Source organism: Botrytis fragariae, assembly GCF_013461495.1.
Source record: "Botrytis fragariae strain BVB16 chromosome Unknown tig00000161, whole genome shotgun sequence".
Taxonomy (NCBI): Eukaryota; Fungi; Ascomycota; class Leotiomycetes; order Helotiales; family Sclerotiniaceae; genus Botrytis; species Botrytis fragariae.
The window spans coordinates 935,942-956,260 of NW_023500998.1; the positions used below are offsets into that span (position 1 = coordinate 935,942).

Sequence of the window (20,319 nt, forward strand, 5' to 3'; positions counted from 1 at the left end):
TTCGTCACTTCAATCCAGAATCATACATGATTCAAATGTCTTGTCTTGAGTCTTGACAACTAACTAATAAAGTACCTACCTAGGCAACCCAAGGATCAGCTAACATAATACCGTAATAATAAATAATAATAATAATAATAACAACAACAACAATCTCAACTCAAATAGACAAACCTAGAACAATTTCAACAAATACCTACTCGAGACTGGAGTAAGACAGAAGCGTCGAAGTCTTTCCTGTCCTTCCCTTCCCTTCTTCTTGGCTTGACTTCACTCACAACACAACTCATCTTTCTGTGTTCAAAAACAAGTTTCCTTCTTAGAATGATTGCGTATACTTCCATTTCTCTTGTATGCTGTTTATGATCATCGAGTTCATTTCTACTTGATCCAAAATCTAAAAATATCTACAATTCCATTTTATATCCCTTTATTCATCTCGTCTCTGCCCGTTCTCGTTCGCTTTCATACTCCTTTTTGGTTATTTGTTGACATATCGGCTCCCCTACTGACCAAATGCATAACGATTATTCGATTACGATAACACAAACATAAACACAAGAATTTCTTCAACATTGAATGCTTATATTCAAAATTACTTTTATTCCACTATTCTGTGATCATTATATATACTTATCCTCTCCAATATGCACAATGGATTCCTTCCACGATCGAACAACCTCAATTGATCGTGCTTCTGTTGAATCAATTCTAACAGGGGCCGATCAACCTACTGATGTACCAAGTCCCCATATTGGTACTTCGCCCAATAGAGTAAACTTCTCTACAAACCAACCACCTCGACCCATCGTACGGCCAGATCGTGCACTATCTTATACTTCAAGAAGACCAAATCGACTTTCGCTAACTTTCCCCGTTGCTCCAAGCAATGGCCTCGAATCAGTCAGAGCTACTCCAACTTCATCGAATGCTCCATCTATTCCCGGCACACCTGCAGATCCCAACGTTATCCTATCGCCAAATGATTCAAACGGTTTTCTAGTCGCCCTAGCTAGTCAGGAAAGGAGGGTTCTTGAACTTAAGGAGGAGCTCGAAAAAGCCGAAACCGAACTCAAGCAGTTGAAAAAACAATGGGCGAATCATGAAGCAACAAAGAAGAGAGCAGAAATTCGCCATGTCGAAAAGCTTCAACCTGTGCAAACGGAGCGCGGGTCTGCTGATGAGACCATACTTACGACCCCCAAACAAAGTATAGATATGGATCGAAAGAAAGCTTTTCTTGCCAATCTTCCTCACCTACCAAAAGATCAGAAGAATCCACGAAGGAAAATCATCACTGGTGGTCACACTCGCACACTTTCGCTCCTTTCCCCGGAAAGAACGACGCACGACTCTACACTCCCAGAATCGAACGAAACAACCTCAGTCGACCTCCCAAGAAGCACAACTATGCCGGATACAAGCATTGGCATCTCTAGAGTCAACACAAATCGAGCAAATAGACATTCATACCAAGGAGGACTAGGGGTGACACATGGAGTGAAACAGATTACAGAAGATGTTAAAGCTGGACTATGGACTTTTCTCGAGGACCTTCGTCAAGCTACAGTAGGAGATGAAGCGGTCAATGGCACAGCGAACAAACGATCAAGCTTGGACGCAACACAACGCGGACTAAATAAGCGAATTAGTAAGGGTAGTTTGCGAGGACGACGAGGAAAATCACCAAGACCAGACCCGTCATCACAAAGAACATGGGATTCCTTAACTGGTGACAATCCCGCTCTACTAGACTTGGGAGGCGCACTATGGCAAGACCCCGATACTCTTGCGGCACCCATAAAACCCACAAACGTTCAAAAGAAACGCGCAAGACCAATTTCTTTCCCTACTGCTACCATCGACGATGACGATTGGTCAAATTGGGATTCTCCAGCTCCTAAATCGCCCATGAGATGGAGCGGCAGTTCCACGCTATCCGGTCCAGTGACTCCTGGAAATGCAAGCGTTGAAGATGAAGTAAAGTGAGAATTTCATTTTGTTCCTCGCAAAGGAATAATTCACTAACAATACAATCATAGCATTATGGACTCGAACAACCCGCCAGACTCGCCCTCAAGAAGGGATGAAATCCCATGGCCTGCTCTCGACCAATTGAAACCGGGTAATCTTAAGAAAACTGTATCTACAATCATGAATCAATGGGAGAAAAGTCTTACTCCACCTCCCGAAGAAGCAACGTCTGAAGACTTTCTTACCGGTTCTCCTCGTGTTCAAGGGGGACGAGAACGAGTCGGAACCAATTTTGCCAAGACAAATTCTTAATGTATAGAGTAGTTGGCTGGTATCTCATAATAATGTTTTCTGCGTATAATGTATGGAACGGAATGACATGGCTGGATAGGATAGCACGAGATGGGACCGGTAGGAGATCTGAGATAGATTGTTGCTTTCTACCCTTGGTATTTAGATAGATCAGACCAGATTAGACCAGATGTCTCTTCTCTGATTGATGATAGATGATTTTGATGAAGGAATGAAATGATTTTATTGCCTACTTGTTGTTGCAGTTTGGTGTTCAGGTAGCGAGGGTATGAATGTTCAATCATCAATTAAATTAATATCACCCACTTCCAAAACATTAATAGTGAGATATTTTGATACTTAACTTCGTTTTGACGTTCAAGTGCCGTGTGATATATCGGTTGTCAAATTGTGATCTTACCATCTAGATAGCGTAGACTATCTACAATCCCCACCAACGTGGGAAATATTCTAATTTCTATATCCTCAGAATCTAGCTCACATGACTTCTATGTAACCAACCAACAACATTTCATTCCCCCCTTAAATCTTAGGACTCTCACCCAAAAAACCCTCCGCAACCGCCTTAACCAACTGCGTCGCAATGGCCGTAACAGATGGTAACCTCAAATTACCCTCTTTGTACCCCTCGCTAGCCGGTTCTCCCAACGGACTCGTTCCATTCAACAACGCTTCCCTAATCTCCTCCATCTCAAACCACTTCGCATCTTCCAATTCGGGATCATGCTCCAGATGAATCTTCTCACCATCCGGCAACGCTTGGGCAATCGCACCAATCATCAAATTCGCAGGATAGGGCCAAGGTTGGGTACTGTGAATGACGACACGACCGAGTTTCACCCCGGATTCCTCCCAGACTTCGCGACGCACGGCTTCCTCGACGGATTCGGCGGGCTCGCAGAACCCGGCCAGCGCGCTGTACCAGTATTGCGGCCAGCGCTTTTGGCGGCCCAGCAGAATGCGTTTGCCGTCGTGGCTGACGACGGCCATGATGACGGTGGGGTCGGTGCGCGGGAAACAAAGATTGGATATGCCTTTGCGGGTTGCGCAGGAGGCTCTTTGGGTGGGGGTTGCGGGGTTAGTTCCTGCTTGGGCGGTGGGGAGCGAGGCGAAATCGGTGGGGGGACACACGCGTTTGGTGCCTGCGTTGATCTGGGATTTTGTCAGCTTTTGGTGATATTTCAAACTAGAGATTTTTCTTTTGTTTTGTTTTCATCTCCACGTAAAGTACACTTACAGAAAGCGTAGGTTGTCCGCATCCTCCACAGAAAGGATTCCTAGCATTCCAATCCAGAAGCGCTCGTGCCTGGGCGAAAATCGCAGCTTCTTGTGCGTCCAGACTCATGATGATTCTTCCCTCTTGGAACACCAATCCTTTTTCCTGCATGGCTTTTACCACGCTATTTGCTTCGTTTTCATATGTCCCTTTGGGGGTGACATCGATTGCAAAATAAGGAATTCCGCTGTAAATTCCATGCTTAAATCCTTCACTATCTTTACTCCTCTCATCCAAGCCCAGGAATAAAACTAAGGGTAATGTCTTGGAAGAATTAAACTCTTTAATCATCGTCTCCTCATCTTTCTCAAACGGGTTCTGTCCCGTCAATCCCGTGATGTCGGAGTGAGAGGAATAGGCCAGGTGACTGGGATCTTTAGTCAGAGGGGCAAGATTGTTGAGAAGTAGGAAATTGGTGGCGGGATGTGTGAATGCGCTGGAGATGAACTCATGGTTTGTGCGGAGGAAGGAAACGCGGTTGAGAGGGGAGCCGGAAAAGTAGTTGGCTACTTCGCGGCCGAATTTGCGGGATAGCATGGAGTCGACGTCGGGGTGAGCAGGGGATGGGAGAGAAGGTTCGGGCATGGTTTGGATATTGTGGTTTGGATGGTGGCAAGGAGGAAGGGGGTGAGGGTGAGAAGAGTGTTCGAAAGGAGGGTTTATATATTATAATGTTTGGGAGTACCCGAGTAGAGAGAGATCAAAGCTATAGAGAGGAAATAGTGGGGTGGCTACTCTATCTTTTATCTAAATTCCGACCCTCGGGATTTCTAAGCCAACACATTTCGATTTGAAAGTCAGCCACTAATCAATTGTTGAGTTGTTCATTCGATTTGTTTGTTACATTGCCGGAGTCATCTTGAGAAGATTGGATTAGTATTACAAGCCGAGGGGTAGTAATCCATAGATAAATAGCCGTGAGACTTTGTCTTACCTTCGGAAACCCCTATGTTTCTTAAATTCTCCGATTCACATCACTCAGATGCAACCTCCAAACGTCCAAAATTGACAATGGCAATTGAGCTGTTCGAATTGCATGTAAATCGATAAATAATGACGTCTTCCCTCCTTCCCCCCGCCGAGCTCCGGCCAGTATCCAACTGACAAGTACCCCAGTCCCAGATACCTCTAATCGGACAAGCGTCCGCATCATGTGACAATCATTAGTCATGTGAGTTACAAACTACCTTCAAACCTTGCTTTGAACAAAGTATCTTTCACCGTAATTATTGAATACTCCAGCAAAATCTTCAAAACACAATAACAGACTTTTCACTTCGTATCTCGCTCTTTTGCTGTGATTAGGATATCAGAATATCGATCATTCGAGAAGTTGGCTCGAGTTGACAGGATTGCAATACTTTTCTTGTGTCTTACCATTACTAGAGAGGTTTGGTAGACCGCCACATTTACATCAGATCATATTAGAATTGGGTTAAGATATCGAGTCATAATTTTTTTCTTTGCTTTTTTGATAGCAAAATTTGGAGAGGGAGAGATTTTTTTTTCCGACAGGCTGTCAATTTTGAGTTGTTCATATTTGATATATTTACGATTCTTTTGAGATTGGATCTATACGAAACGATATCAAGATGGTTCCTCCGACTCAGAATTTGAATTTAGATATTACTGCTATCTCGGGGATATGTGGGTATGTATCAATCGAGATGTAGTTTGGAAATTTCGGATAAAGGAAAATGCTAACCAGATTTAGTTCGATATCGATTGCTTGTTGGATAGTGGTTTTTAGTCCTCAGATTATTGAGAATTGGAGACGAGGTTCGGTGAGTACTTTCATTGAGATTCTGTTTGCAAGCCAATTGGGTTGTTGAAAGCAATTGAATGAGTGCAATGTGCTAATGGTCAATAGGCTGATGGATTGTCTCTACAATTCATTATTATATGGCTTGCCGGTGATGTTTTCAATATCTGGGGTGCTGTGCTCCAAGGTGTTCTTCCAACAATGGTAAATATTGTCCTATGAATTCCACGTGATATCAATATTAACATCATTAGATTATCCTCGCCGTCTACTACACCATAGCAGACATAGTTCTTCTAGGTCAATGTTTCTACTATAAGGGCTTCACCTGGCGTGACGAAGTTAAGCCACCACCACCATCCCCACCCAAGCCCACCTACGCAGCAATAGCAGCTAGCACACCCAGCGAAACTACCGCTCTCCTCAATGGCTTAGAGAGAAGACACAGCGGTACCTCTGTCTCAGCTCAACATCTCTCTCCCGTTGTTCCGCTTCTCGACCCTTCTTCTAACGATACGCCCACCACCACCAAGAAAGCCAAAACTTCCCCAATGCAGACTTTCCTCTTCAATTTCTTTAGCATCATTCTTGTCTGCATTGCCGGTGTTCTCGGCTGGTGGATCTCCAACTCCTCTACCGCACAATCCCACAAAACACACGATAAACACTCATCCACTCACACCAGTCCAACCTTTTCCCCTTTGGGGCAAACCTTCGGCTACCTTTGCGCCATCCTCTATCTCAGTTCTCGAGTCCCTCAACTTCTCCTTAACCATCGTCGTAAATCTACTCAGGGAATCTCAATGCTTTTCTTCTTATTCGCTTGTATTGGAAATCTGACCTACGTCCTTTCCATCTTCGCTTACGAAGCCCCCTGTCTGACAGCTTCAAGACATGGACACTCAAAGTGCGAAAGTGGCGAAGCACGATCCGAATATCTTCGCTATATTGCTGTAAATGCGAGTTGGTTGGCAGGGAGCGCGGGTACGTTGTTATTGGATGCGGGAGTTTTCGTTCAATTCTTTTTGTACGGAGATGGAGAGGGAAAGATGGTGGAAGAGGAAGCGGCTGTGCAAGGAAATGGCGAGACGAATGGTGTTGTGGCTTAATAAGCCTTTGATTTGGGGGGGAATGTGTTATGTGGTGCGAACTGAAATTGAGTAGGTATCGAAAGCTTGATGAAAGGGGATGAAGCGTGATGGTTGTGGGATATTTGTGTTACTATGTACACTACACACGGGACGACAATTTCTTATGCAGATTGCAAAAAGGAAAGGTACTGGATGGATGGAATAGGATGAATTTGCATTTTAATTCTGGGCACAATAGCATGTTAAAAAAAAGGGTGGCATTTTGGAAATTTGTATCATATCTAAAATTGCATCAGGATATAGACGAAATATCTCTCATGTTAGATCAGAGCTGGAAAAGTAATACAATGTGCTTTTTTTTTGTGATCTACGGATATTGATCCATAAGATGCGAATATCAGGACAGACACCAGAGCTATTTATTCATGAGGCGTGAATGAGCAGATTGAGAGTAGACGAGCAGAGCGTGATATCGACGTGGGAATCAGATCGTGAGGTTGATATTTCCACCACAGGAGTAAATTTTACACAATGTGATCTAAGTACATCTCACAAGATAGTACATTACATGACGTGCAAATATCTGAATGGGGAAAGAAGGAAGCGAATCCGCGAGATTGAATGTCTTCCATTGAGTAAGAGTTGGATCTCGAAGTGATGGAGTGTCAGTTGAAATTAGTTTGTAGCTCATAGGGGATGAAAGATGAGAAGACCTGTTTGTTGGTCGGCATCTGTGAGTATATTTGTGACCTTGACGAGAAGAGAGAAGCGTGTGCTGAGATGAAGACGCGTGGGAGGTACTGTTTTGATAAAAGGGGGAAGATGATAGACGATAAGATACTTTTGTAATTGGTAAATCAAAAGCGAAAAAAAAAGATGTTAAGAATACCAGAAATCCTCTCCTTTGCATAATCATACCATGTCGCAGAACATAGATCTGAAGCTAGCTTTCTAAAATTTCTCCGAATGCTCTCGAAAATGGGTTTTGTATTCCCCTTCTCGTTGACTAGCTTTGTTCCTCTGGCGATAACGGAGGATCATTTTTGGATCCTCTCATTACGCGGTTGCTCCCAATCTGCTCCTAACCAATTTATCAATTCCTCCTCCATGTACTCATTTGAACATTTGTAGATGACGGATTGTAGGTCTTCGAAGTACATAATGACTTCGTGAAATTTTTTGCGTCTTTGTCATGATGTCGATGTAATCGAGTGTGCAACCATTAACCATACAATCTGTGAGAGGACGTATAAGAACAGCTTTGAGATCGTTATTCCACTTCAGAAAGACCCTTTCTGCCCTACCTATTGCGCAGCACAATGTCAGTGACTGTGGGGGTTGCATGTACAAAGAACTTACTCAGATATCCATTGATCCTTGGGTCGGTGAACAAATTCATTCCTTGAACACGCCAGAAGTGATTTCAATCTTTCGCAGACTTAGGTGATTACGCCTAACCCGAGTTTTCCAGGTTTATGCGTCTAGTATAAAGAATCCGAATGGAAAATATTGAAGTGTGTCGCTGAGAGCATGGTATAGCAACAAAGGAGGCCCCTTAAGGGTGACATAACTACTTCCCCAAGGAGTGAATGACGAAAGAAGATTGTGCTTTGTGGCGACTTTGAGAAGCAACTTCCTGCTCTGTTGATACCTTCCGCGAATCGCTATAAGAAGATCGTCTGTTGTTAACGGGCAGAATTGGCTGACTGAAATGGACTCGCTGAGGTCTTCGTCCTGCTGTGGCTCAAAGGTGTCAGCCAAAATAACAGCTTGGCCATTTCTTCCAAACAAAGTGTAATTTCGGGGCTTGGGAGAGGTCATTTTGACATCGAAACGGCAAAATTATGACCGATGATGAAACTGCCCGAATCGTACTATATTTATGTTTATCGAGTTTTGAATCAGTTCACTTGAAGTCGACGCCATCAAGTAATATCTTGTGTTTGCTTTCCCTGGCTTTGCTGTTTCTGCCTGACATTTTGATGTGCGTGCCTACCTGCCTACGCTGTGCCACTAGGCTGTTGAATAACATACAATATCAGACATAGAAAACCTTAGTAGCTGAAAAAATTTGTCCGCAGAACTCCATACCAGAACTGCGAAAATGGCGAGTGTACCAGACCCAACTCTCGGCAACCCATTTTTAATAAATATGCCAAAGGAACCAGGCGTCGGCATTATTAAAAATAAGATGTCTGAAGCAGAGCGATTGTTTCATTATTCTTATGCAACACTTTCTGAGGAATCATGCTATTTGGCGTTTCGTGGGCTACAACTACTTAACATTACTCACCTCCAGCTAGAATTAGCAAAGAAAAAAGCTGCCATAAGGACAAACAACGCAGTTCCTAACACCGATATTCAAGACCTAACTTCACTCTTGCACTAGTACGGTAAGTTTTCTGTCTTGAAGATAGTGTCTCTGAGGTCTTAGTAACATGCATTTCAAGCCGATGCAATTCGAGATTATGCTTCCCTTTCAGGCCTTCAAAATATCGCTGGGTCTCAAGCACAAGAAAAGCGTCACGATCTGACATATGCCTTTCTCGACATTGCCGGCTTACCGGGCGATCCATTTAATTCGGCTTATCGTCGTCTCCCAGATCAATCGTTGATTCCAGTCGACCCTCTGAGAAAGTGGCTCAAAGCGCGTCTGCCATCTTAACTGACATACACCAAGCGCGAGCAACTGCTTCGCACAGACGAGTATCTCAAAGGCGAACCACCAGAACAAGTTTCTCTCTTTGTCGATAAACTTGCACGATTTATAGTCGCCTTTGCTGGTGGACTAAGCCTTGTAGCCCCCATGCTTATCATGAGAATTGAGGAGAATTTGACGAAGAGTCTAGTGACGACGAGTATAGCTGTGGTATTGTTTGCTGGAATGACAAGTCTTATTCTCCGTGCAAATAACACGGAAACCGTCGCAGCAACTGCAACGTATGCAACCCTGCTTATGGTTTTTGTTGGGACAAATGGATGATAGAGCGAGTTGGATATTTTTTGTACTATTGAAAATGAAATTGAGACATCGCTTTTGGTCGCGACTTCCGTTTGTGTACCGTCACGTGGGACATCTAACGATTAATCATCCACCTTTCTGACCTGCGTGCTCGCCTCATTTCACGCAACGAAACCCTCTTCTCCAGATATCGGAAAACACAATTTTTTTGAATGTACATGATACCGCCGCAAGTGCCGCGCATAGGAGAGGTACGAAGTTTGGACGAGAATGTTTAGTCTCAACATGACATTTCTGGATTGCAGATCTTCCTCTAGCACCATCGAGGAAACGGGACCTTTCCCAAAATCTTCAACCAGAAATCTCCTGATTCTAATACGAGCTTACTTGTTGCGCGGCACCAAGTTTTAGTTCGTGTTGAAAGTGCCGTTTCAATGTTATTCCGGGCGTTTTGTGGTACGAGGTAGGAGTTCGTGTTTTTGACTCTATCCTAAAAATCATGCTTTGTCGCTTTTGATAGAACTTTATTCTAAATTGGTCTGGCCCGGGTTCTACGATCGTCATCCCGCATCATTCTGACCCCACTCCGACTTGTATTTCAGTTTTCCTTTCCATGGGAAGATATCGGCTTCTGGATTAGGCGTAGAGTGGTGCTATGGCGATTCTTTGGTCATCTTGGGTACACATACTTTGCATTTCTTATTTCTGCAAGAACGGTTTCCATTTCACATACCACTTTAAGTTCCTATGTACAGAAATTCCAGTTCCTCCTCTCTTATATATACTATACATGATATAAATATTTACAATGCCTACCGTCCACGCTAAAACCGATCCAGCGATCCTCTCCCAATTCGAAAAAGATATCAAAGACGTCCATCTCATTTACGACTACGCAGCGCAAGATGCAAACGGAAATCCCGAAAAATGGAAATATGAAATGTAACCCCCTATCTGCATCCTATCTTCAAACTTCACTAACACCCCCAGGTACTTCGCCCACCCCACTCTGATAATCTACGCCATTCACGGGGGGCCCATGGCCGGTCGCGTCAACTACCAACGCTGTTCCTTCCAGTGCATCCGTCCCGGTGATCTCTGGCAATGCAACTGGCTTGAAGAAACCGGAACAATCTGCTCTCTCGTCTATGATATCCCGAACAAGAAAATCAGCACCCTACTTGCATTTTCGCAAGGACATTGGGAAAATGCAAAGGAAGCACATGGAGATAAGCGAAACTCGGAGGATTTCGAACGGTGGAGAAAGTTGGGAAAGATCGGAGGACCAACGGATCGGTATATGTTGAACGAGCAAGCGGATGTTCTGGAGACCTTCAAAGGGAAGGGAGATTTGGGGTGGGTGGAGGAGGGTGTGGAGACTATGTGAGGAGGTGATCTGGTGCAGATGAAGATGCTTTTGACAGCCAAATACCAGTGATGATGTCTTGCTCGTTGAAATCATTTCAGGGGCGATTTTGTGTATGAATATAAACATTGTAAATACCTAGTATTGTCGAGACCACAATTTACATGTATTATGTCCAGAATCTGGAAGAACATCAGTGTAGAAAGCTCAGCAATACATTTCAGGTTGTATTATTATTGGTTTGTGTATAAGAATATTTTGTACATGGAAATGACCCGTAATCATTCCTTCCCATCAGACCAACGCCCCATCACCGCTTATCCTCATGTCAATTTAACCAACCATTTTGCGCCCATAAGAAATAAACCTCTAATCTGCAAGTTTTCTCTTTTGTCGCTCTCTCTCCATTTTCTTGAAGAAGGCAGAACTCTCTCCCTTGTTCTTCTTCAGATCCTTATTTCTGCTCCTATTTTGCTCAACATATGCCATATCCTGCCCACCAGCCAAATCTGCGAGTTTGCCCGCAGTTCTTCTAACATTCGACTTCTTCTTCGGCCTGGGTTTGCCGTCGTTTCGATGGAACAGATCATCTCTGAGATCTTCCTGGAACTTCTCCTCGTCCATGTTGTGAAGCATCACGTTTTGCAAAAGCTCTCTTCGGTCCTGAGGCGTGTTAAATGCGAGGCCAGGGAGATCTTCAATACCCTGGAGATGAGTAATGGCTTTGAACGCATATCCTTGATCGACAAGGAATGCTTGACGTTTTGAAGAATAATACATCTCCTTGGTATCTTTCGAAACTAAAGAATAGAAGAATGCATTGAAACCTTCATCATTTCTACGTTTTGCTCTAAGAATTCTGCCCAATCTTTGTGCTTCCTGTCGACGGGAACCAAAATGAGACGAGATTTGGATAAGACATGTTGCTTCAGGTAAATCGAGAGAAGTGTCACCAATCTTCGAAAGAAAGAGTGTATTGATATTGGGATTGTGTTGGAAATTCTCCAGAATTCGAAGACGTTCGGTTTGAACCGTACCACCATAAATGAAAACTTTCCCCAACTTTTGAGCGTAGACGTGCAAGGCGTAAACATTGTCAGAAAACACAATAATCTTATCGCCACGCTTCTCATGATAGTCTATCAAGAACTGACATGCCTGGAACTTCCGGGGGTTCATTGTAGATATCAAGCCCTGCTTGCGACTAGGTGCTTTCAAATACTCCGAGTGAAATTCAGTAGTCATCGGGCACCAAACTTCTGCACATTGAACTCTCGCAATATGACCTTGAGCTGCGAGTTCCATCCAGTTGGCTTCATACAATTTGGGACCGATCAAGAAGTTCAAATCTTCAATTTTATCATCCTCACGAAGTAATGTAGCCGTTAAACCTAGTTTCGAATGGGTTTTGATTGATGAGGTGACTTTTCTGAAAATTTGAGCAGGGACAACGTGGACCTCGTCTAGAAGCATCAGTCCCCATTCTCTGCTCGTCAAGAAATCCATCATCTTTTGGGCGTCGAAAGCTCGCGCACGTGTCTGCGTGACCATAGAATAGGTTGTGACAATAATACCGGTACTCCTTGTAAATTTCTCTTTATGGTCCGAAGTAAATACCGCGATATCAGCTGGATTGATGTTGGACCATTTCAAAAATTCCTGTCGCCATTGAACAACTGACATAGAACTTGTGCAGAGGACAATGACACCCTTCTTGATTGTGCAAGCCGCGGTGATACCAACTAAGGTTTTCCCAGCTCCACAAGGCAACACAATAATACCACTCTTAGCTCGACCATTACCAAACATTTTACTCAAGCTTTTCTCCTGGTAATGTCGAATTTGGGCACTAGGTCTCAAATCAATCTCGAGATTTGGATTAACTTCGTCGTTACGGAAATCGTATTCTTCGAGTACAGGCAGTGCGAGGTCCAGGCATCGTTTTTGTACCGCTTCTACGCAGTTATCAGCAATCTCAAACGAATGAACTGCCTCTTCTTCGTCATCATCATCGTCCTCTTCATTAAGCTTTGCATAAATATCATCCTGCGTAGGTTCTTGTCCTGCTTGCTGTCTATCCGTTACACTCTGTCGTCTTTCTCCGGTTTGTTGAACTCCAGCTGCATTCTTTGTTCCTGGAATAACCAAGGCACCCATGCTAGGTGCTATAGTTGTAGTAGTGGACCCTTGAACCCTGAGCGGACCAATTATAGGATCTGACAGAAGACGTTGTAGCAAGTCAGGATCTGAAGTTTCGACATAATGTTTTGTATTCTTAAGGACCAGCTTGACTTTGCCATAACTCTGAGAACAATTGATGATGAACTTTTTAACATTCTCAGGTATGGGTATCTTTGAAAGACGGTCAAGAACATTAACAATATCCTTCGGATCCAGCCCAACTGATACAGCGGCATATAAACTATGAGGTGTTAAAGCATATTCGTGTAAAAAGCTAGGTCTCGACTTTGGCTCTGCTATTGTAGTCAGGAAATCTTGAGCATGCGCTGCTAGTGGAGAGAAACTTTCTAGGATAATGCGCGCCTTTTCAGGATCTATCCATAAAGGACGATTTGCGTGATCAGGCTTCAGTGATAGGTATGAAAAATCGTTATTGCCAAAGTGGTGACTAGCAGAGTCCCTAACTAATTTGGAATCCGATCTTGGCCGGTAACTCTCTGCTGAGAATTTATTTATAGTCTTTGCAATACTGGCTTTCTCCTCCTCTGTAGCTTCTAGACCTTGACGTTCAAGTTCATCTACGGTGCCATCTTGATAGTCATCATCACTATCACCACTGCTCATATTACTACGAGGGGTTGCAGGTCCTGGTGTAGAGACAGCAGAGTCTTTGTTCGATTTGGTAGAGCCTCTCACACCTGGGAGTTGTTAGTTATTACAGATTCATATTAAAGCAAGTATACAGCCTCATACTTGATGTGGCTTTCCTCTTTGGAGGCATCTCGAAGTTCCTTCAAATAATTATACCTTGTGGGTTGTTTGATTTATTTACAGGAACTGGAGAAATGATGATCTAGGTTTCCCTTTTAATGTCGGTGGGAGAGCTAAGAGGCGTAAGGCTGAGTTACTGATTAATAAGCTTTTCACGCTAAAGTTATTTGGTTCAGCCTGGGATTCACTGTTTTGGAACCATTTTTCTGGATCGCATGTGAAGCCGTGATTGGAGTTGGCCGATAGATATCAACGAAGTCCTCCAGCAGAAGATCGTTGATCGAACAATACACTCAAATACGTCAAATCACCATACTCATATCATGTGGTAAGATATGATTATTCTCAACATCATTCAGCCATCTAACAAAACTCTAGTAAACATATTCTCAACGCGCAAGTTTCAATTCGGTCGCCATGCTGTAGGAACAACCTTCTAAGATAGTCTTCCCATACTAAACTCCAACCAAAGGTCGAAAATGGTTTGACTGTGCCGAATGTCACCAGGAAACTGAATCACATCCTCTCAAGAAAACCACAGAAATGGTATTACTTGCCCTTACACCCCGCTTTCCTCGACCCCTCATACTAACTGCAGTGTGAAGACTTTCGCATGCAAAAAATGTAAAAAGGCATTCAGGAAGGATTTTGCCGATGAGACAGATGACGGAGACGAATACTGCCCGCACTGCGATAATCATTATGTTATTGATGCGATCGAGCCAAAACCAATACTGAAATTCGAAGGCGAGGATGTCAGGAAGGATAGTAGAATGATTAAGGATGATCGACTGCAAGGGAAGGAACGGAGAACGATCTTTGATGTGGAGGAGGCTCCAAACAAGTTGGGATAATACGACACGTCATGAATATGGAAAGTAAAAAGGGGTCTGATTTTAGCGGCATAGGCATGGAAACTTGGGACGTAGAGCGAATGATTAATGAGAAGCTGATACGCATATATGACGGAAGTGATACTGTTATGGCACATGATACTCAGCATGAACTTGAGATGCATCAGAAGCATCAAAGCTGTGTCATTTCGTCGCTCATTGCTATATTACAGAGGCTCTATGAAGTGCAGAAAGTCATAAATATCAATCCACTTATTGGGCAGCAGCATCATCAGGTCCTCTCGCCAAGATTGAAGTGGTGCCTCCCGAACGACCACCCTTCTTCTTAGCAGCTTCCTCGGATTTCTCTTGCTCGATATCCTTCACATATTTCTCAATATCCTCTACTGGCAACATCTCAATGAGTTTGCCTGGTGCCATGATAGCAATCTCAATATTCTTCGCTCCAGTTTGAACAACTTCCAGTAAAGACTTGATTGTCAATTTGATGGTAGCTTCCCTATCCATATCATCCTTATGGTTTCTCTCTAGGAATTCTCGTACAGTCTTGCTTGATCTACCGATAGCATTGGCTTTCCTAGAAGCTTGTTAGAATATGTAAAATCCATAGAACAAAATTAACATACCATGCTGAGTAGATTCCAGATGGCTCTGTTTGGTATAATCTTGGAGTCTGATCATTGGGGTCGAATCCAACAATCAAAGTACTAATACCAAACGGTCTAACACCACCACTTTGTGTATATCTTTGTTGCACACCAGCCACATACTTCGTGATGTATTCTATTGTAACTGGATCCTCCACTGTAAGACGATGCGATTGTGCTTCTAATCTTGCCTTGTCGACCAAGATTCTTGCATCGGCATTGAGACCTGCAAAAGCTAGGCAAACGTGGGTATCGACGAGACCAATTTTTGAGGGCGTAATACGGGTATCTTGTAACTTCATTGCGGAACGCTTCTCACATCCCAGAACGACAATATCCTTGCCCTTTACTCCAACGGCGCATGTTCCTAGATTGAAGCATAAGCTGTTGTCCACTGATTGCTTATAGCTATTTTAAGTACCTCTCTTGACAGCTTCGAGAGCATATTCGACTTGGAAGACATGACCATCCGGACTATGACAGCTGTTAGGTTGATTTTTAAATACAAATCGATTCGTAAACTAACCTGAAAACTATTATATGTTAGCTACCTTTATTAATCTATTTACCCAATGGAAATAGCTTACCAGACAACGCTCTATCATATCCTGAAGCCATAATTTATGATGATCTGAACCGTAAAGTGAAATTAAATGGAGTTATTGGGTATTTTGAAAAGGATCGAAGCTTAATGGGAAATGCGAGAAATATTGATGAAGCTTGATGTTTGAACTGCAGGCAGCTCAGCATACGAAGCTACGCGACAGGAAGGTCCAACGGACATGAGCCTGGCTCTACAATCCTCAGGCATCAACCTGACAAGGCTGTGGATATGCGGGATGTCCGCCAAGGCAGCGCACGAGCCATCTCAGTACAAGGCAAAATCACAGCCTTTCGAGATATGGCCAAAACGCCCCGAGCCATTGCGAGTCGAATTCTTTTCCAAAATTCTTAAGACAATTTTTTTCAATATCCTGAAACCTCCAAGATTCTAAATCTATAAGAAAATATAGTTAGTCTTTTCTAGAAAGCCCCAAAGTTGAAAGTTCACTCAGACGTGCAACAAAACGTTTGGAAGAGATAGACTAAATAAGCCAGGATAAAGCTCGCCATCGTGACCCCACTCTTAATTTCTTCCCCCTCAAGAATTTGGAAAGCCTTCTTCAAATTGAACATCGCAAACATGGCAGTTCGATCACGCATTGCTCTCGCCGCCCGCAGAGCTAGGGTATCGCCGGCGTCATCCTCGTGCTCGAAAGTAAGATCATTACGACCATTGACTCAAACCCGATGGCAAAGTACCGCTAGCACGGAGGACACTGAAGGAATAGCCAAAGGAACAACTGGCACATCGAAGACCATAAAATTTACATCCGAAACATACCCTGATATAAAAAGAGACTCGAGGTTCGCAAAAATCACTGAGGAGAATGTGAAATTCTTCAAGGATTTACTGGGCAAGGAATCTGCGATTATTGATGGAGTTACAAAGGATGCTACAGATGATCTTGAGCCGTTCAATGGAGATTGGATGCGCAAATATAGAGGACATACTAGTTTAGTTTTAAAACCTGGATCCACCGAAGAAGTGAGCAAGATTTTGAAATACTGCAATGATAATATGTTAGCAGTTGTACCACAGGGTGGAAACACTGGACTTGTCGGAGGATCTGTTCCTGTATTCGATGAAATTGTTATCAACATGAGCCGAATGAACCAAATTCGATCGTTTGATGAGGTTTCAGGTACTCTTGTTGTGGATGCTGGTGTTGTCTTGGAAGTTGCGGACAATTATTTGGCAGAGCGCAAACATATCTTCCCATTAGATCTAGGCGCAAAAGGATCATGCCATATTGGAGGTAACGTAGCAACAAATGCTGGAGGTTTGAGACTGTTGCGATATGGAAGTTTACATGGAAATGTTCTCGGCATCGAGGCAGTTCTACCAGATGGAACAATTGTGGACGATCTCTCCAAGTTACGAAAAAACAATACTGGTTATGATTTGAAACAATTGTTCATCGGTGGTGAAGGTACAATCGGTATAATTACTGGAATCTCAATCATTTGTCCACAGCGATCAAACGCCATCAATGTCGCATTCTTTGGTCTCGAATCTTTCGAAAAGGTCCAAGAAGCTTTCAAAGAGGCAAAAGGACAACTTTCTGAGATCCTCTCTGCTTTCGAACTTATGGACAGTCACAGCCAAGATTTAGTTCAAAGAGTAACAAAGAATAAGAGACCATTGGAGGGTGAGTATCCTTTCTACTGTCTCATCGAAACCAGTGGTTCCAATTCCGAACATGACCAAGAGAAATTGAACAATTTCCTCGAACATGTCATGGAGAAAGAGATCGTCTCAGATGGTACCTTAGCTGAGAACGCAACACAAATTAAGGATCTCTGGAGCTGGAGAGAGGGCATCCCCGAATGTCTCGGTCACTGGGGTGGTGTCTACAAATACGACCTTTCCATTCCTTTGAAAGAACTCTATCAACTCGTTGAAGATGTACGAGGAAAAATCACTGAAGCTGGTCTCATCGGCGATACTGAAGATCACCCAGTCGTAGGTGTTGTAGGTTATGGGCACATGGGAGATTCGAATTTGCATCTCAATGTAGCTACTCGAAGCTATGATAAAAGAGTTGAGAAAGTATTAGAACCATTTGTGTATGAATGGATTGCTAAGAGGAATGGAAGTATCAGTGCCGAGCATGGGCTAGGCTTAGCAAAGAAGAATTATATTGGATATAGTAGGAGCGAGACGATGATTGGGCTGATGAAGGGGATTAAGAACCTCTATGATCCTGTAAGTTTTATGGCCAGGCCCAGACCATTAAATTTGTGAACATGTACTGACTTTGTCTAGAATGGAATCATGAATCCATATAAATATATCTAAGTGGATATGAAGAAGATTGCGGTTGTAGTATAGGACAACACCACGTGTCCATATGGGATTTGGATATCATCTTTGTTAAGCGGGAAAGAGAAAAGTCAAGTGAATGAAGAGTTGTATATACTTGTATCATATACCAAAACTCTCGAAGTATATAACACTCATCATATAAGCAGTAGCAAGACGTGTCACGCATAACCAACACCCCTAAGTTATCCTGTAACTCTTGTCTTTTCATTTATTCATATCTCGCTCCAACCCCATCTCTACAAAGCGATGCCTTCCCACAAGATACAAAAAACTGAGTCCTCAATCTATCAAACTGCATTCAAAACATCAGGCCTGCGCTAGTCACATCATCCGAAAGCCTCATACAGCTCGTCATCTCGAAAAATTCTCTGCCATTGATTCTTGTATATCATCGTGAAATATTGATTACGGATGTGACTTTCTCCACTGTTGTGATAACCCTCAAGAAATGTAAGAGCAATGTGTCAACATGGTAGTCCAAATCTTCATTCTCTGCGCAATTTCCTACCCCGCCGCAAAGTTGCATGGAACATTGGCTCTTATCAAAGCACGCGCTGAACCCTGCATGAACAACGCACGTCATTTTCTCCACCTGCCTTTCCGAGCGACTGAGCCGAGGAGTATGTCATTGGTCACTGGTTCTATCTATATACTTCGTACAGAACTATTAAACTCTCTCTCACAACCTCATCCTCCTACCCTCTCGCCCTCTACATTCCTACACAAATACTCACCATGTCCAGCCCCTCCCCCCTTGTCCATTTCTACGACCTCTCCGGTCCCCAACCCTGGTCCCCCGCCTGCTGGCTCACCCGCTACGCCCTAAACTACAAAAACATTCCCTACAGCGTCGAGAAAATATCCTACCCCGCCATCAAACCACTCTGCGAGAAACTTTTTCCCGATATGACTAATCTCAGCGCCACCGTCCCCATTATCGAGATTCTCGCGCCGCCCCATCGCGCGCTAAATGATTCTACACCTATTGCTAAATTATTGAATGAGAGGTTTACAGAGGAAAATGGGTATAGGCATTTGAAAGGCGTAGAAGAGCTAGAGGAATATGAAGCGACTAGCGCGCAGTTTCTGGGGAGATCGATTGTGAGGTGGATTATGAATGATGTTTATGAGAATGCGCTTGATAAGGATGATGGATCGCGGGAGTATTTTAAGAGGACGAGAGAGGAATTCTTGGGGTGCGAGTTGAAAGATGTTACGGAGGTGAGGGGGGGTGGGGAAGCTGCTGTGCTGGAGGATTTGAAAGTGAGATGGAAGGGGTTGAGGGAGAGGATGGTGGTGGATGATGGGGAGAGCGAACGTGAGTTTTTGATCTGATTGTTTGAGTCTTGGGTTTCGGAGTGAGAAAATGCTGATGAGTGATAGCGACATATATTGACTTCTACGATGCTGCTAATGTTAAGTGGATTGCAGCGGCATCTGAGGCGAAATTGGAAAGGCTTATGGATTTGTATGGAGATGATACTTTTGTTAAGCTGATGAAGAAGGTTGAACCTTGGTCTCGATGATAAGCGAGTGGAGAGCAGATATGAAGTAGTGGGAGGAAAGCTCGTCGCTGAAAACCAGCTGCGAATCACTAACATCTGGTCACGTGGATTTGATAACTCATTTGTCAAACAACTTGACTATTGAATCGTTGTTGATTAGACTTTGAGTTATGCGACTTACACTATACCTTTGTATGATATAGAGAATCTCTTGCCTGAAGAACTCTATCCTGCAATTCTCATAACCTCCAATAAATCTTCAACACAAACTTCCATGTTGCGGTGACTTCAGCTTATCGCTCAGTGTTGAGTACAGTTTGGTTCGAATGTTTCTCTGTAAACCCTCAAGAGAGGAAGGACAATAACATGCGGAGCATAATCCGGAGACTACGAAAGTCCCAGAGATATCCCGGAATTCAAAATGGGACATTGTATATCATCCAGCACAATTTTACTACTTGCACTATCTAGAACCTTGCATTCATATATTGAAAGTGAGCCAAAGTCTCATATGTAGCATTTCCATTGATCCAGAATCTTTGATATCGCGTTCCGAAAGGGATTTGAAAGGGGATTGAAACGAGGTTGATCTCGCAGTTGGTGTTGAAGCCGAGATAGTACGGTACGATTCCATACATGTATTAATCCTGGAAGAAAGGAATTTTACTGTCAGAGAGTCAAGAGAAAAG

At 43.4% G+C, this 20,319-nt stretch overlaps 10 protein-coding genes across 10 annotated transcripts; 7 read left to right on the forward strand and 3 right to left on the reverse strand.

Moving 5' to 3' along the window:
* Nucleotides 1-654: 654 nt before the first annotated feature.
* Bfra_009453 (uncharacterized protein) lies at nt 655-2,286 on the forward strand (the record flags this gene model as incomplete). The annotated part of the gene is made up of 2 exons (XM_037339795.1): nt 655-1,985; nt 2,043-2,286. 2 exons carry the CDS (start codon nt 655-657, stop codon nt 2,284-2,286), a joined length of 1,575 nt encoding a protein of 524 aa, XP_037189845.1.
* Nucleotides 2,287-2,808: 522 nt separating this feature from the next.
* Bfra_009454 (putative peroxisomal nadh pyrophosphatase nudt12 protein) lies at nt 2,809-4,147 on the reverse strand (the record flags this gene model as incomplete). Its single annotated transcript, XM_037339796.1, has 2 exons — nt 2,809-3,438; nt 3,524-4,147. 2 exons carry the CDS (start codon nt 4,145-4,147, stop codon nt 2,809-2,811), a joined length of 1,254 nt encoding a protein of 417 aa, XP_037189846.1.
* An 895-nt stretch (nt 4,148-5,042) lies between these two features.
* Bfra_009455 (putative pq loop repeat protein) lies at nt 5,043-6,433 on the forward strand (the record flags this gene model as incomplete). Its single annotated transcript, XM_037339797.1, has 4 exons — nt 5,043-5,213; nt 5,277-5,346; nt 5,433-5,528; nt 5,579-6,433. The coding sequence occupies exons 1-4, from the start codon at nt 5,155-5,157 to the stop codon at nt 6,431-6,433; spliced, it is 1,080 nt and encodes a 359-aa protein (XP_037189847.1). The 5' UTR covers nt 5,043-5,154.
* Nucleotides 6,434-8,519: 2,086 nt separating this feature from the next.
* Bfra_009456 (uncharacterized protein) lies at nt 8,520-9,398 on the forward strand (the record flags this gene model as incomplete). Its single annotated transcript, XM_037339798.1, has 3 exons — nt 8,520-8,679; nt 8,866-9,035; nt 9,096-9,398. The coding sequence occupies 3 exons, from the start codon at nt 8,520-8,522 to the stop codon at nt 9,396-9,398; spliced, it is 633 nt and encodes a 210-aa protein (XP_037189848.1).
* A 742-nt stretch (nt 9,399-10,140) lies between these two features.
* Nucleotides 10,141-10,836, forward strand: Bfra_009457 (putative phenol acid carboxylase protein). The gene is made up of 2 exons (XM_037339799.1): nt 10,141-10,319; nt 10,368-10,836. Exons 1-2 carry the CDS (start codon nt 10,186-10,188, stop codon nt 10,762-10,764), a joined length of 531 nt encoding a protein of 176 aa, XP_037189849.1. The 5' UTR covers nt 10,141-10,185; the 3' UTR covers nt 10,765-10,836.
* A 276-nt stretch (nt 10,837-11,112) lies between these two features.
* Bfra_009458 (putative dna repair helicase rad25 protein) lies at nt 11,113-13,705 on the reverse strand (the record flags this gene model as incomplete). The annotated part of the gene is made up of 2 exons (XM_037339800.1): nt 11,113-13,622; nt 13,678-13,705. 2 exons carry the CDS (start codon nt 13,703-13,705, stop codon nt 11,113-11,115), a joined length of 2,538 nt encoding a protein of 845 aa, XP_037189850.1.
* A 219-nt stretch (nt 13,706-13,924) lies between these two features.
* Nucleotides 13,925-14,549, forward strand: Bfra_009459 (putative zinc finger protein; the record flags this gene model as incomplete). The annotated part of the gene is made up of 4 exons (XM_037339801.1): nt 13,925-14,023; nt 14,074-14,117; nt 14,168-14,241; nt 14,301-14,549. The coding sequence occupies exons 1-4, from the start codon at nt 14,019-14,021 to the stop codon at nt 14,547-14,549; spliced, it is 372 nt and encodes a 123-aa protein (XP_037189851.1). The 5' UTR covers nt 13,925-14,018.
* A 252-nt stretch (nt 14,550-14,801) lies between these two features.
* Bfra_009460 (putative proteasome component pre6 protein) lies at nt 14,802-15,814 on the reverse strand (the record flags this gene model as incomplete). Its single annotated transcript, XM_037339802.1, has 4 exons — nt 14,802-15,126; nt 15,176-15,563; nt 15,618-15,670; nt 15,789-15,814. The coding sequence occupies 4 exons, from the start codon at nt 15,812-15,814 to the stop codon at nt 14,802-14,804; spliced, it is 792 nt and encodes a 263-aa protein (XP_037189852.1).
* Nucleotides 15,815-16,379: 565 nt separating this feature from the next.
* On the forward strand, nt 16,380-18,098 carry Bfra_009461 (putative d-lactate dehydrogenase 2 protein; the record flags this gene model as incomplete). Its single annotated transcript, XM_037339803.1, has 2 exons — nt 16,380-18,005; nt 18,066-18,098. The coding sequence occupies 2 exons, from the start codon at nt 16,380-16,382 to the stop codon at nt 18,096-18,098; spliced, it is 1,659 nt and encodes a 552-aa protein (XP_037189853.1).
* Nucleotides 18,099-18,860: 762 nt separating this feature from the next.
* On the forward strand, nt 18,861-19,651 carry Bfra_009462 (putative glutathione s-transferase protein; the record flags this gene model as incomplete). The annotated part of the gene is made up of 2 exons (XM_037339804.1): nt 18,861-19,443; nt 19,509-19,651. 2 exons carry the CDS (start codon nt 18,861-18,863, stop codon nt 19,649-19,651), a joined length of 726 nt encoding a protein of 241 aa, XP_037189854.1.
* Between the last annotated feature and the right edge of the window lie 668 nt (nt 19,652-20,319).